Source organism: Epinephelus moara, chromosome 20 (assembly GCF_006386435.1).
Source record: "Epinephelus moara isolate mb chromosome 20, YSFRI_EMoa_1.0, whole genome shotgun sequence".
NCBI classification, from domain to species: Eukaryota; Metazoa; Chordata; class Actinopteri; order Perciformes; family Serranidae; genus Epinephelus; species Epinephelus moara.
In genome coordinates, this window is record NC_065525.1 from 12,205,082 (window position 1) to 12,220,617 (window position 15,536).

At 40.9% G+C, this 15,536-nt stretch overlaps 1 protein-coding gene across 5 annotated transcripts in view; it reads left to right on the forward strand.

Moving 5' to 3' along the window:
* Positions 1-15,536, forward strand: part of hydin (HYDIN axonemal central pair apparatus protein) — a 121,826-nt gene that overhangs the window by 81,606 nt on the left and 24,684 nt on the right. For 4 of the 5 annotated variants that reach the window (XM_050073040.1, XM_050073039.1, XM_050073043.1 and 1 more), the window contains exons 45-69: positions 64-220; positions 367-460; positions 615-718; positions 1,031-1,147; positions 1,250-1,355; positions 1,766-1,869; positions 2,513-2,680; positions 3,880-4,077; positions 4,206-4,409; positions 4,717-4,952; positions 5,071-5,253; positions 5,828-5,947; positions 6,040-6,199; positions 6,357-6,529; positions 6,707-6,905; positions 7,164-7,257; positions 8,533-8,626; positions 8,770-8,938; positions 11,294-11,376; positions 11,606-11,761; positions 12,470-12,566; positions 13,570-13,774; positions 14,382-14,614; positions 14,720-14,868; positions 15,029-15,224. In XM_050073040.1, the coding sequence (XP_049928997.1) occupies positions 64-220; positions 367-460; positions 615-718; positions 1,031-1,147; positions 1,250-1,355; positions 1,766-1,869; positions 2,513-2,680; positions 3,880-4,077; positions 4,206-4,409; positions 4,717-4,952; positions 5,071-5,253; positions 5,828-5,947; positions 6,040-6,199; positions 6,357-6,529; positions 6,707-6,905; positions 7,164-7,257; positions 8,533-8,626; positions 8,770-8,938; positions 11,294-11,376; positions 11,606-11,761; positions 12,470-12,566; positions 13,570-13,774; positions 14,382-14,614; positions 14,720-14,868; positions 15,029-15,224 (3,799 nt within the window). The remainder of the gene's footprint in view (positions 1-63; positions 221-366; positions 461-614; positions 719-1,030; positions 1,148-1,249; positions 1,356-1,765; positions 1,870-2,512; positions 2,681-3,879; positions 4,078-4,205; positions 4,410-4,716; positions 4,953-5,070; positions 5,254-5,827; positions 5,948-6,039; positions 6,200-6,356; positions 6,530-6,706; positions 6,906-7,163; positions 7,258-8,532; positions 8,627-8,769; positions 8,939-11,293; positions 11,377-11,605; positions 11,762-12,469; positions 12,567-13,569; positions 13,775-14,381; positions 14,615-14,719; positions 14,869-15,028; positions 15,225-15,536) is intronic. The other variant, XM_050073042.1, reaches the window with a different exon arrangement.

A 15,536-nucleotide genomic window follows, 5' to 3' on the forward strand; every position in this document is an offset into this window, starting at 1 on the left:
CCAAACCTTTCTTAACTATTAAAAAACCAAACAACTTGTGTACATGTGTGCGCCTGTGTGAAGGGAGCTCGAGCGTATAGCTAAAGAGCAGGAAGAAAAGAGGCTGGAGGAGGAGATGAAAAGGTTGAGAGAAGAAGAGCTGAAGAAGAAGACCAAAAAGGCTGGAAAGAAGGATACTAAGGAAGTGTCAAGGAAGAAGAGCCTGCTGGAGGGAAAGCAGGTATATGTATTCCACATCAACACTCTTCTATGAACAAAATCCAATTGGAACCAAAAAACCAACAAGCCCCCATGAGCACAAATGCAACGCTCACTTTGTCTCCCTATTGGTGGTCATGAAACTCATATGTCTCATTTCCTCTCCAGTCCGCAGATGCATTGAATGGACGAAGGTTGTCTTCCCGTAACAACTCTTTAGAGTCACTAGTGGATGCAAGAGGGCACCATAACTTCAATGAAGGTGCAAGCAACTGCAAGGAATCCCACTTTTGTGAAGTTCTGGACACTCAAATAATTTTCTAGTATCTTGGCACCCAAAAAAAAAAAAAAAAAGTGAATAAAATGCAGTTAATAGTGGTCTGATTGCCAACATATGGTCTTCTATGCTGTTACAGTGCATCACAACAAAGAGACTGATGATTTACAGAAGCAGACAGAAGAAACCAAAGCATTACATGCAGAGTCTCCTCAACCTACAGACAAGCTGGAGAGACAAAAGGTAGGTTTATTTCTAAACAAAGGCAGTGACACATTCAGTCCCACGACACAAATTATTCGCTGTATCATATTATTAGACATTAGAGGAACTCTTTAGGGTATGTCCCACAACGCACAGTTGAGAGGTATTACACTGCATGCTGTGGGCCATAATCTGAAGTGTTAAAAGTATTTGTCCTCAGTGTCACTATAGACCTGTCTACAACTGGAATTATCTGTATCTAGAGTCATATACTGTACATGATCTTGTGATTTTCAGTCATGAACTTTGCATTTATACTGGACATGAAGTATGTTTGTCATTGGATCTCAGAGTATAGAAACTGCAGACATGAAGAAGCTAAAAGAAGAAAAAGAGTTCAAGAAAAAGGGTGGAGATAGAGATAATAAAGAAGTATCAGGAAAGATGGGCCCGCCTGGTGGAAAGGAGGTCTGTACACACACCATGTTCGGGGATTCCTCTGTGAATTAAATCCCTAAACCAGATTTTACACATACAGAACAATTACTTATTCTGTTTTTTTTTCTCCAGTCAACACTTGTGCCGGATGCCCATCCAACACCTTTCTGTAACAACTCTAAAGAGTCAATTGTGGAGGCAAGAGAGCAGCATCAATTAAATGAAGGTGCCAGCAGATGTAAGGAGTCCCAGCATACCTCAGTGGAGGAGATAAGAACCTTTAGGACATGCTATAAGAAAGGATGATCCACACTGTATAAGCTCACAACTTACTTACAAGGCTTACAATTTTGTTGACAGACATTTACATCCGGAGAGGGTCTCAAAACCCAAGATTAACTCCTGATGAGGTTATCTAATTAGTTAAAAGTGATAACTGTTTCAATACTCAAATTAGGGCATACAGTAATATAAAAATACACAGAAAGCTTAAAAACCAGTGTCATTTTGATTATGAAAATGGATACCATGTAGCCCATACTATTTTCCAAGATAAAAGTCATGATCCACAGTTACTGTGTTTGTCTGTACGGTATGTATGTATGTATGTATGTATGTATGTATTACTGATCCTATTTGCAAATGCAGTGCATCAGAACAAAGAGGCTGATCATTCACATAAGAAGACAGAAGAAGCCAAGACATTACAAGCAGTGTCTCCTCAACCTGCAGACAAGCCGGAGGGAGAAATGGTGAGTTTATTAAGGAGCAAAGGCAGTGACACAGTCAAACCCAGGCAGCAGATGAGTATTCAGTGTCATTGCTGACCCATTTAATTACAAATACTTTATATTTCTAGATGCTTTATTAAGATAATCATAGTCATAATGGGCTGTGCATTCACAAAAAAATCAAACAAAAATGGAGACTACACTGTGAGTTCTGTGTTACTTGATAAGTAAACATACATTTCTTCCATTTGTATTTCACTCTTTCAGCTCTGGAATGGTCCAGTTGTTCATAGTATCAAACTTGATACTGAATACTGGGAATATACACAACCATTCAGTGTGCTTTTACAACAGAGAGAGTAGAGAGAGATGATCTGCCATAACAATAAATAACAACATTTAATTGTTGTCATAAAATAGGAATTACATTCACAGTTAAACATTTAATTTGCCAGCAGCAAAACAATGGAAAAATTAATTGTGGCTTTGCACTTGCAGTTAAGGTTTTTGTATTAGTTATGTAAAGACAATAGTTATAAATTCTGTTGCATGTGTAATGGCTCCTACACTTTGAGCTTCTACCAAGCTAGAAAATGCAATAGATGTTGATGCTGATGACCTATTTGTAATAGCCTTTCTGTTTTTTACTATCCAACCATTGTAGCCCATCATGGATGAGCTGCAGTCTCAGTTCACTTCGTATGAGCAGAGCCAAGAACAGGTGGAGCACATCCTGCAGCACTGGGACCGAGCTCAGGGCTTGTTGCTGGTCCCGCTCCCCAGTGAAGAAGCCCCACCACTGATGTCAGAGGAGGCCACAGCAGAGAAACAGGTAAGGTTGTCAGTTGTGTTTTCTCTTGCTACAATTGAACTTTTTTTTTTAACTTTCAAACTACAGCAAAAAAAAACTAAATAAAGTGATATATAATACACATTGTTGTATGTATTGTTAAATTACTATATATATATATATATATATATTGTCTAAATTACTTGAGTGATCAAATCACAACAGAGTAAAGAGGTGTATTTTATTACAGTTTGTCCAACAGAGGGCAGCATACACCTGTGATTACTAAATACAAAGCACTGTTGCAGGGGAGTCTTTTCTTTTTATGAGATGGAGACCCCCTGGGCTCTTCTCATTTTTCTATTTTGCACCTCTTCGTCTCCTCTGTCTTTCGTCCTCCTGACCCGGAACTTAATCTTAGCACGCTTAATTGGAGCAAGTCTCAATTCTAAAAATAAATCTCTAAAAGGAGAGAGGAGGCTTGCAGGGGTATCCTTTGTGGATGTTTTTTTAGGCACCAGTGATGTATGAAGGGCATGTGACACACAGGTGATGGCTCCAAAGCATGGATGTCTCATTTTTTGAAATGCCTGTTGCCTTGACTCCTCTCTTTTCATGTCTCTTCCTTGCCTCCTCCTTGACTTGTGAGGATGCGTCCACTAAGAAATGAGAAGAGGGGCTTGTCCTTGGCTAAATGAAAAACAATTAACTGTCTAGTCACAGTTTGCAGGTGGAACCATGGGTGGAGTTTATCATCACTGTAACAAGTTGACGGCAGCCCTGATAGACAGCCTTTCAGTAGTGAAGGGTGGTCTGATCCTTTTCACACTATCAATTTCTTGATACATGTTAATGTATCAGACCTTTCAAGTTTTGTACATTTTTGCAAAATATGCTTTTAGTTTTTGTTCACTAATTTTTTCCTATCACTGCTTTTCACATTTGAACAGTTTCCTGTGGTGCCATTCTCCAGAGGAACATTTTAGTGTTATTGTTGCATGTTTGTGTACCCACCTTTAAATTTAAATGAGTAACAGGTAGATACCTGTCCTTATGTGCGTGTACACTTTATCACACGATACTTGCTGATTGTACTTAGAGACAACATTAGAAAACCTCTGGTTTGACCGTAGTCCCTCATTACACTTGCATAAATGACTAACATAGACAAAGAAAGCTTCAGTATTACAGCAGCTCAAGTTTGGAAAACTATTCAATACACTATTCACCTGTTTGCACAGACCCCTGTTGGCAAGAGGAGCAAGAAAGCCAACATCAAGGTCATGTCTCCAATGCCAAGCCAGACATCAGCACCAAGTGAAGCAGACAAGGTGTCTCCACAGGACATCATCCCTCATATTGTGCTGAATCTGACAGGGAAAGATTATCCAAGTGCTTCAGAGCTGCTCAAAGGCAGCACCCTCCCTCCTCTTGTCGAGGTATGTCTGATTTCTCTGTTAGTATGGGAGTTAGTATAATTGACTGTATGTGTCTCTTCAAAATGTACCTTAGCATTTGTTTTTTTCTGTCACCTAATGTGCTTCCATCTCTACTTTGGTCTTGTTAGGTGTTGGATGATTTGGGGTTGGGACCCAGCGGCCCACCCATCCCTCCTCCTACCATCTTCTCTATGGTTCCTTTTCCCAAAAACAGGGAGCAATCTGACAGCCAGCTCTCCTGTAGCTATTTCACCTTCCTAGTTCCTGCAGGGCCAGACGACCAGGGTGAGGAGAAAGGTCCAGGGGAAGATGTGCAGGCATCAGTTGTAAAGGTAATGATAATTTTACACACCACATGAATATATACTTAAAACATAAGTGCAAAATTATCAATGCGTAGGTGATGATCTTCTTCAAGAAGCCACGTCCTTTTATGGCAAGAAGCAGCAGGATTTATAGGAAATGTTGTCTTGGTTTGAAGAATATTGAGTGCTTAGAATTTACCTTCTGTGAAGAATGAGCTACCACTAATTTCTATCCCACATATTTAAGATACCAAATTATAATAACAATTAAAGGTACAAGTTAACAATGTCACCATTAAAGCTTCAGAGTGGTGTTTGTGTGTCCACACTAAAGGAAGAGGCAGCAGCAACACGTTCCAAAAGTCGAGGCAAGGGCAGCATTAAGGACAGTGCAGTAACAAGGGACAAGGAAAAAAAGGGCAGAGAGAGTCAGAGGAGCAAGAGACAAACTTCAGCCAAGATAAAAGCAAAGGGCTCGGATCAGTCTCGCTTACCTCACGTCTCCTCCACATCTGACTGCACTGAAGAAGATCAACATCAAGGAATCTTAGAGCTGAAACGCAGCCAGAGGCAAGGACCAACACACACAGACACTCTACGAGGACACATTGTAGCTTTTTTTTTTAACTTTGTTGTTGTTTTTACTAAGTGTGTGCATGTGTGTTTTTGTGTATGTATTTGTGTGCAGCCTAACAACATTTCGCTGGGTTGTACCAGCCAACGGTGAAGTGGTCCTGAAGATCTGGTTTTACTCGGACTCCATAGAGACGTTTGAACAGACCTTTAACTTTGAGCTACTGGGGACCCAGAGACAATACCAGCTCCTCTGCAGAGGAAGAAGCGCCTATCCCTCCATCTGCAAAGACTACACGTCAGTCAGCATTATTTAATAACTAAATACAGTAATACAAATGGTAAAAACAGGGGAAGGGAGGGGAAAAGAGGGGTTATTACAAATAAAAAATAGATACTAGACAATTATTAAACTTTGATATTTAACCCAATATTTCTAAAGTGACATCAGTATTCGGTCATTAACTTATGGTCACACACTGAGCCAGACTGCTACACAAGGTCCAGACATTGGAGAACAACCTGCATTAGCTTTCCTGCTAAAGTCACCTTCTTATTTAACTTATAAACATAAACATATCTTGTCCTGTACCTTAGCTTGTTGAGCATGCCAACAAACATCCATCAGAGAAAGTGCACTGCTAACATCACTTTGCAAGCTAGGTGGCTCACTACAAAATGAATTTCCTGAAGAAAATGTGTGTGAATGCTGACAGCTGAATAAGCCATTGCTGAAAATGCAATAATGTGAAATAAATTGCCTGAAAAATCTTTAAATGCATTGAACTTCACAGAAAAACCTTGACTGGAAGAAAGGATGACTAAAAGTGATTTTAGTTGAGACTTAAAGTTATCATACATCCTTTCCACAGGACTCTTTTTGCCCTCAGTAAGAGGGTACCCCAAATGAAAGAAGGGCTCCAGAAGACTTACATTATCAAACCTGGATACTTTGAGTTTGGACCATTACTCTGTGGCAAGAGCAGAGACAGGTGAGAGGCAGGGTAAAGGATGTGAATGGCTTACTGTGTTCTTTTCAGTCTCTGCCTTTGTCTTTACAGATTCACATGTGTCTGTTTAATAGATACAAGGAAAACAGGTACCCAGAGAACACGGAGAGACTAGTGATTCATAACAATTCAGGCCTGGAGGCTGAGGTCCAGTTTTGTTTCCAGCATGATAGCCAGGCCACTACATATCTGCTGGACCCCCCAACCATGACTCTCAAACCCGCCCAGAAACAGGTACCATTCAGGTCTTACCTCTCATTCAGATGACTGATAATGTGTGAGCAAAATATCACAGGGAAATACCAGATTGAGAACATTTTAGCATCCAGTGAAGAAATACAGGTGACTATGATAGCACCGGTACATGTAAATATTTTTTCCGTCCTGCTAGGAGTTGACAGTGTGGGCCTACCCAACAAAACTGGGACAAATGAAGGACAGTGTTGTGTGCCATATCAAGGACAATCCAGAGCTTGTCATTATCAACCTCTCCTGCTGGGGCGTTCGACCAGAGCTAGAGCTGGAAAGCAAGCATTTGCACTTTGACAGGACTTTGCTGCAAAGGTACCAAAATGTAAAATAGCTTGAGAGGTGATTTTCACAAAGCACAGTGAACCTTCTCCATAAAGGGAAGCTGCATGATAAAATACTATGCTGCCATTACACTGGCTGTTTTTGAGTTCTTATATAATCTAAAGTGTCCTCTGCTGAACTTAGCTTCTTCTATCCTTCTCTCTCTAGGCGGGATAGCCGTAGTGTGACACTGCATAATAAAACAGCTCTGCCGGTATCCTGGAGACTGCAGGGTGTGGAGGAGTTGGGTGATGAGTTCAGTGTGCCACAGGATCAGGGCATCATCTCACCAAACTCTTCTTTCCCCCTGAGCTTGCACTTCAGGGCCAAGAAACCACTCAACATTAAGAAGACCTTACGTCTGGAGGTAGAGTAAAACTATAGAAGTACAAATGCTGTAATGAATAATAAATATGAAATACAACATGAACTGGAACTAAGCTCAGTATGCATTACGGAAGTACTATTCCAGTTTTGCTGTAGGTATTCAAACGCACTTCAAAATGTCAGGGCTGATTCAAAAATGATATATGTGTATGATATGATATGATGATATGTGTCAAACTAGGTATTTCACATATCAGTTTGTGTACAGGTACAGTATGTACTGTGTGTTTTGTTTCAGGTATCCGATGTGGAGAAGATTCTAGGCATCGTACACACAGAAAACATAGTGGTCACAGCAGAAGCCTACGATATAGCTCTTGAAATTACACCAGGTAAAAATTGTTAGAGTGTACAAACCTTTCATGCTGGGCCTTCCATAATTTGCATGGCTTTTAATTCTATTAAAGGAACAGTCTCCCTCAAAATCAGTACATTTGTTTCCTTTTTTATCAATCTAGATTGTTTTGGTGTGAGTTGCAGAGTGTTGGAGATTTTTGTGATCAATTTTTTATTTGCCATTTTTCCTTTTTTTTTTTTTTTTTTTTTTTAAAAAGAGTGTTGGAGATATCAGCCGTGGAGATGTCTGTCTTCTCTTGAATATAAAGGAAGTGGATGGCACTTGGCTTTTGGTGCTCAAAGTGGCAAAAAAAGAGAAAAACACAAAAGCAATGTCTCTTCCCAGAAATTATGGCCGGATTACTGTGTGAACTATTTTCTTTTTACTGAACCACAACCACCAGCCCTATCACTATGCAGAGGGATGCATGCATATAGTTATGAACGAGAGGATCTTGCTTGTGACAGCACAAAATGTAAACATTAATAGCGTCCTCCTCGGCGTCCTCCTCAGCACCGCTGAGTTAGCTAGCAGTACAGCTCAGCTGAGGAGAATGCCATTAATGTTTACATCTTGCGCTGTAACAAGCTGGAGCCTCTAGTTCTTGAGTAGATGCACGCTTCATTCTGCACAGTGATACAGTTGGCAGGCAAGTTTGGTCATAATCTCTGGAAAGAGACTGTTGAGGATTTCAAATTTATTTTTTGGCACTTTGAAAACCACAAGCTGAGTAGTTACATTATATTCAAGAGAAGGCAGACATCTCTACGGCCAACATCTCAAACATGCGGCAACTCACACCAAAACAAGACTGATAAATAGCACTACAGGTAATAATATGTATATTTAAATTTGCAGTGAGCTGTTCCTTTATGACACATGTAATTCAAACTGAGATTGTAATCCAGAATGTTTTTGCTGTGTGGTGACTGTGTTTACCACTGAATGACTGAGTTACAGCCCTGATGGTATAATTCTTAACTAAACAACTAAACGACAAAATCTTATTATTTCATCATTGAGTCCATTGTGCAAAATGTGAAGACATTCCCTCACAGTGTTCTTGAGATATTGCATTCATGGGAATGAGACAGACAAGGTCCCAGTGACCTTGACTTTTGACCTGTGACCACCAAAACCTAATGAATTCATCATTGAGTCCAAGTTGACATTTGCTTCACAAGCATGGGACGGATTTTCAACCAGAATTCACAATGCCTGTAGCAGAGGCATAAAAACTATATACTGTATGGTCTTGTTTCTTTGGCAGATGGTTGTCTTGATTTTGGAACCATGAGAGTCTTTGAGGAGGCCAAACTCTCTCTCAGGATGAAAAATCAAGGAAAATATGAGATAGCATACAAGTGAGTTAAAACTGCTCCTTTTTGACTCAACATTGCATCATAGTATTAAAGTATCAGTTTAAGGTTCTAGATTACTGTAAGTAATTTTGATCTCACCATGGAGCTAGTAATGTTATTCGCTTGCATTCTTCTCTTTCCACAAGGTTTACGTTACAGCAGACCGACCCAACCCAGCCAAACCTAGACTCCATTTTCACAGTTTCCCCCCAGAGTGGTACTCTGATGCGCCATGAGAAGCCCACAACAGTGTACATCCTCTGCAGACCCACTGGGGAAGCCTCAATTAAAGAGCAGCCTGTTCTGCATTGCCAGGTAGGAGTTATACACTGGTATAGTGTAGTGTAGTGTAGTGTATAGTGGTCATAGTGAAATGGAAATGGATTGTGTTCCCCTGTTACCCCTGCAGATATTTGGTACCACAACTTTTTGATTTTGATTTGATGATACAAGAGGTATGCCCTCCACACAGCCTTTCTTTGGCTTAATAAAAGCAGTTTTAGTGGAGACTTTTAAAATATGGTTAACTGTGTTATATTTCAACTCAATACCCTCTACTGCACACATTTTGATGGTACATGCTGAAAATTATTCAGCATCATTAACTGACTCACTTTGGGCCATTTTATTGCCATAACAACTTTATTTATATTTCAGACCCTCCCACTCCAAGATATGTTTTTGTTACATTGTGCAACAATGGTACAACACAACAGGGAAAACAATCAATTCATAGATCATAAGACAACTGTTAGAGAGCAATAAAAATATCAGAAAATCTTCCAAAAATGTCAACAAATTATGAAACAAAGAATTGAAAAACACTTGAAACATATTAACATTGATGACTTGATACAGGCTTAGGTTTGCATTGTCCAGTGTCATGTCATATTGATTCCCATGTTGTGAGACATAACTTTGTGAAACTTCACAAAACAGTTCTTCTGTACTGCGAAACAGAGGTGCACATTACACTTTATACATATCACTTTTGGTGTTCCTGTGTAACCAGGAACCCTGCACCTTCCCTTGTTGTCACACATTTTTGGCCTCACTGTCATTGCTGTCTATGTCACTGTCCTCACTGTCAGATGGGAATTCCCTAACATGCCGATCCCTCTCTGTCCTCCCATAGAAAGATCTTACGTCTATTTTTCTGTCAAAATGTGTTAAAAGAAGTAAAATTCAATAGGCCAAAGTCTCCCTCAAGAAGTACCCCTTATCGCGCAATGTTGCCCTGAGGCAACGAAAGGAAAATGCAAAATAAATTTTTTTTCATAAAACCCGGCACAAACCCCCTCTACAACTTCATACACACACGTTATTTTTTTATTTACAGTTCATGTCATTTTAAATATGATTACTAGGGCAAATATTGTTGCCTTCCTCTCACACCATGTGCTCCTGTGACTATGTGTCAGAAAAGGATGTCCGTCTTCAAATAATGCTTGATAGTGACTCCCACATCTTATTGGACTGAAATTTGATACTTTTTTAAACACTCTGTTTGGTTGGCATCATTTAAGTTCACATGTACTGGGCTGGGGCTTAGAAAAAACATTCTGTTGCCCAAGGGCAACGCTGTGCTGTAGAGGGCTAATTGAACAGAATTATGGAGGCATGGGGTGTCATGGACACCAGGGGTCGCGTTAACAGGATATTTTCGGTCATTGACCAGTTTTTTACAACAATGACCGGAAAATCTGAAGGCCGTCGGTCATTTTGACCGGTTGCAATTACCACCCCTGCCCACTTGGCGGCGGCTGACACAGTCAGTGGTTTAAGTGGCTGCCGTTTTCACACTGCAGAGAAAAAGTCATTCATCTGCTTCATGTAGCGTTGTTGACATAACGCCCTGGACACACCGGATGCGGAACCGTAGCACGGCGCCCAGCAGCGGAGGCAGTTTTCAGTCAGCGCCCATGTTAACCTATCTGACTGTCCACACAGGCCGCTGAGCAGAGCGGAGCGCCCGCGGAGGCAGCGCTTCAGTTCGGCGTCTGGTCTATTTTTCATGCGAGCCGCGAGCGCTTCTGTCAAGCTGGATAGAGCGGATTGTACCAATTATTAATTATTTATTAATTAAATTTATTAATTAAAAAACGAAAATTAAAATGACCGGTAAAAATAGATTATGACCAGATTTTTATGACTCTGTCGGTCAAAATGACCAGCGACGAAAAAGTCTAGCACAACGTCTGATGGACACAAGTGTTTTTTTTGTTGTTGTTTTTTGTTTCTTTTCCCAAGGATGGTGAAGGCATGACCTACCCTACTCTGCTTCTGATTGCCTGGTTATCCTACCCTAACCTTAACCAGCTGAACACTAGCCAGTCAGAGGGAGAGTAGGGCAGGTCATGCCTTCACCATTCTAGGAAGAAAAACTTTAGTGTCCTGGAGCCTAGTGGTGTCCCAGAGTTGACTCTGGCCAGGTTGCTTTGTCATACCCCTCTTTCTCTTTCTATGATTCCTGTCTGCAGGTAAACTATAAACAAATCAAATTAAATACAAAGCAAAAGATTAGTCAGAGTTGCTGGAATGCATTTTTCCTTTATTAAAAAACACATCTCACAGACACATCTTAAATTTCTGGAGATTTGAAGTTATCTGATGGTTTATTGGATGCTACAGAATGCATCAAAGTAGAGATTTCGGTTTTATCTTTTGCAGGTGATTGAGCCCAAAATTGGGAACGGAGGAGAGCTGATAGCCATCCTACCCATCAAGGTTTCAGTCAAGTCTGTCTTCTCCAGGTTAAGGCTTGATTCATGCTGTCTCTTTTGTGTAAAATCTGTTAGTAATTAAGATAAAGTAGTATGTTTACCTCTGATTTAGATTGTGTAACACCCCTCACTAACCTTTATTCCTTGATTCTGTTGGATGATCATCTTTCTTTGTTTTCAAACAGTTTCAAAGTATTACAGTCAGTTAATGATTTGCTTTGCAGAATTTCAGTATTTGAACTGCTGTGTTGTCCTTTAGGTACAAGATCACACCTGCATGTGACATCAACTTTGGTCCACTAGTCTATGGCTACAAGAAAAGCCAGAGTTTCATTATTGAGAACACTGGAGCCTTTGAGACACGTTTCACCATCTGCCGCATGATCACGGATCCTGCACCACTAGTGAGGCCAGGGTAGGAATATTATACACATGCACACATATACACAGGGACATAAGGGCTAACGCAAAACTATGTTGGAAAGGAACAGAACATACCTCAAAAGTGTTTTAAAACTGACAAATTTATAATCAAAAGACATTTAAAAACAGCAGCTCAGTGCAGGTGTTCTTGGCCTGTTAATGAGATACTGTACATGCTGAAACTTGTCTGCTGCCATATGTGACACATCATATACTAAATAAGTTATAATTCTTACAAATGAGGTTTCACTGAAGCGGTGTTGTGTTGCCAATCCCTTTATTGCCTTGCCAATTGATAGAACTTCAGTATATACAATTCCTATTTACTTGTAAACAAGACTAGAGCTACTAGAGTGATGGTGGCGTACTGGCAGGCAAAAGGAAGGGGTAATAATCATTAGTTGCTCTTTACATACAGTATTATAAATTGACAAATAACATCTTATGCATAAATTACAGCTAAGTATGACAAATGTTGTAGGTTTTGCTTGTTGCAGTTATGTTGCAAGTTGAGGTTGTTGTGCTTGTGCATGAAATTCCAATGAAATATATTGTCCGACTTTAACGATGTGAACTGTCAGAGGTCTCAACTGCTGCCTAGAATGATCCCAAGCTTAAAACAGCCATAGTCCTTCTACAGTGTCATTTTGCTTAAAGATGTTGTTAAACTGAGGTTCATGTCCCTGTGTGCTTGTCTCAGGGGTCCTGGTAAGAAGATGCCTCGAGAAAGCCATTCAGAGCGACCCACTGGTGCCAGCAGCAAAGTGAGACACGAGTCCTCCCAGAGTCATACACAGGTGAGAGACTGCTAGTGGGGATGACAACATTTATGCAGGGTTTTTTTTTTTGTTTGGTCAGTCCTCTCCAAGTTTGTCTTTCTTAGAGTGTAAAGGACCAGACACACCAAACCAACATCAAAGTTCTAGCAGTGACAAAAGCTGAATGTTGTGTCAGCTCACATCGCCTGTGTCTCCATCAAAAAGTTGCACATGAACTCAACTCAAAGTGTTCAGCTGACAGCAAATGGTGATAGTCTGTATTCATTATTCAAAAGGACAAACCAGAAGTCCATCATGACACTAATTAGCCACTCAGCACATTGACAACACAATGTAATGTTGAAAAAACAAGCCATATTCACTGTGCACCAGTGAACAATGAAACAAACCCTCACAAACCGTTTCCGCTAAAGAGCCTAATGGCTAAAGACAAATAATCTCACCTTATATGACAAGTTTGTTTCAATCTCTCACCCTCTTGACTTTATCTGTTTTGTTTTACTTTCCTCACCTCTGTTTCTCTTCTGCGTGTTATAGACAACAGTGAGAGCACCTTGGGGAATGTTCTGAGTATATGGGTACGTTTTCTGTTTCACAACCGTAAACACTACAATTTTATAAAGCTCATTTGGGTATAAAAAAGACAGACATTTTGTTGGTTCCCAAAATCAGGCTCCCTTGCATTGTCCATGGAGCAGCTCCAGACTTTATTCCCTGTGACATCCAACTTTGAGACTTACTTCTCCGGTTTCTGGCTTTGAGTAAAAAACTCCTGTAGCTCCTGTTCATGACGATAAAACAAAACGGAAGGAAGAAAAAAACTGGTGATGCTTGAAGTAAATTCAATTCAATATATAAAAGCCTGTCATGCTTTTCGGTTCCATATCAAAAAAGCAGGAGAGCTTTGTGTCTTTTGTTTGTAATACCTAAGTTTCCATTTGCACAACAGGAACAACAATTACAGTAGTTTTTCTCATTTTTTTCATCTGTACCTCTCTGATCCTCCCATGTTTCTCCTCAGAATCGCCTCACCATGGGGGTGTTCTCAGTGACTCCCTGCACAGGGAGCTTGCAGCCAGGGTCTCAGCAGGTGGTGATGGTGGAGTGTGTAGCTGAACAGCTGGGCAGCTGGAACCAGGGTTTGCTCATTGACATCCGTGACCATGACCCCTCAGACCACCCTGACGGCATACCGTACAGACTGTTGGCTGAAGTCTGCAAGCCAGGTGAGAGCTATGTGATATTATTATGTCTGATTTGATTAATAAACCTGACCAAAGTCGTGGCTCCCTTCCAAATGGCTCAGTTCTATGCATGTCATTTGCATTGGGTTCTCCTGAGATAACTAAGCTGGACACAAACTATTGCCATACTGTACGGTATGCCGTCAGGGTGGTCTGAGGGGTCATGGTCACGGATGTCAATGAGCAAACCCTGGTTCCAGCTGCCCAGCTGTTCAGCTACACACTCCACCATCACCACCTGCTGAGACCCTGGCTGCAAGCTCCCTGTGCAGGGAGTCACTGAGAACACCCCCATGGTGTTGGTATTGCCATACAGAAAAACAGTGCAGATTTCTGTTTCCATTTCTGTGCCATATGAGAATATGAGTTCAAAACTTGTTATCTAGGTTACGAATATTTCATCAGAAGTTTTCATTTTAATGATCACAAAAACATTGACTGTGTGAACATTAGACGGTCTACATCAAGGACAATGCAATTCCTTTGACTAATACTATATCTGGCTCTATCTTTCTTTCTTTCTTTCTTTCTTTCTTTCTTTGTTCCTTCCTTCCTTCCTTCCTTCCTTCCTTCCTTCCTTCCCTCCCAGGCATAGCGTTAGACATGGCTTCCATCTTTGAGGAACATCATCTGTGCCACAGCAGCAGTCAGCTCTCCTCTGAGCAATATTGCAACGCTGAAGGCATTTACGTCCAGGATGAGAACAAGTTCATTTTCAATAAGGTCCTGGTTGGGCGAACTGTCCAGGCCCGCTTCAAGCTCACCAACAACAACAAGGTGCCCTGCGCGCTCAACTTAGCCATTAAATATGTCGGCGTTAAGGTAAGGCATATAAAGCTTTGTGGGTAAGAACATGGATAAATGCGTATGGGAGTATTGCTGATTGTGGTAGATGGAAGCAGGTCAAACCTATCCATTTTCTAACAGACACCTGGTAGTGTGGAGGTTTTTGATCTGTCTGCTACGACACTAAACATTCCCAGCCAGTCGCACTCATTCGCTGTGGTCACCTTCGCACCGCTGATGATGCAGCTCTACAGTGCTGTGCTTGAGGTCACAGTGGAAGGAACCATAAGGTATCTGGGTTCATAACGGCGTATGCTACTTAAGTGTGCTCTATGCTGTTTGTTTGTTCATTTATTTTTACTACTACTGTGAATATAGTAAGGGAATATGATCACCTCTTGCTTTGCCTTGCTGACCACTGCCCACCTACTCTTTTTCCATCGGATCCAGAATGACACCCACATCAAAGAGCAAGGTACTGGAGTTCGAGCTAATAGGAGAGGGCAATCTGCCCAGTGTGTGTGTGGTGCGTCCAGCTCTGAGGAACAACAGAGGAAGCCCAATGCTGCAGTTCGCACGAGTTTTGGTAGGGCGCAGACACAGTCTGCCCCTGGTGCTTCTAAATGATGGAAATGTCCTAGCTCAGGTGAGAGGAGACATATTCCTCTGTCATTTTATGTTATTATAGATTTATTATAGATGTTTACTTTCAGCTATAAAAAAAAGAAAAGAAAAAAAAAAGAAATTGCATTGACTTGTAATTACAACATATGACCACCGGGCGACCTATAGCACATTCGGTGGAGTGTCTGGCCTGTATAGAATGAGGGCCGAATTCACAAAGAATGAACTGCGGCCGCTGATAGCACCTTGAATTGCACTTCATTTGCACCCGCAGTTTGCTCTGTCTTAACGTCCTATTCACAAAGGATATTGCACTAATGATATACCAGCGCAA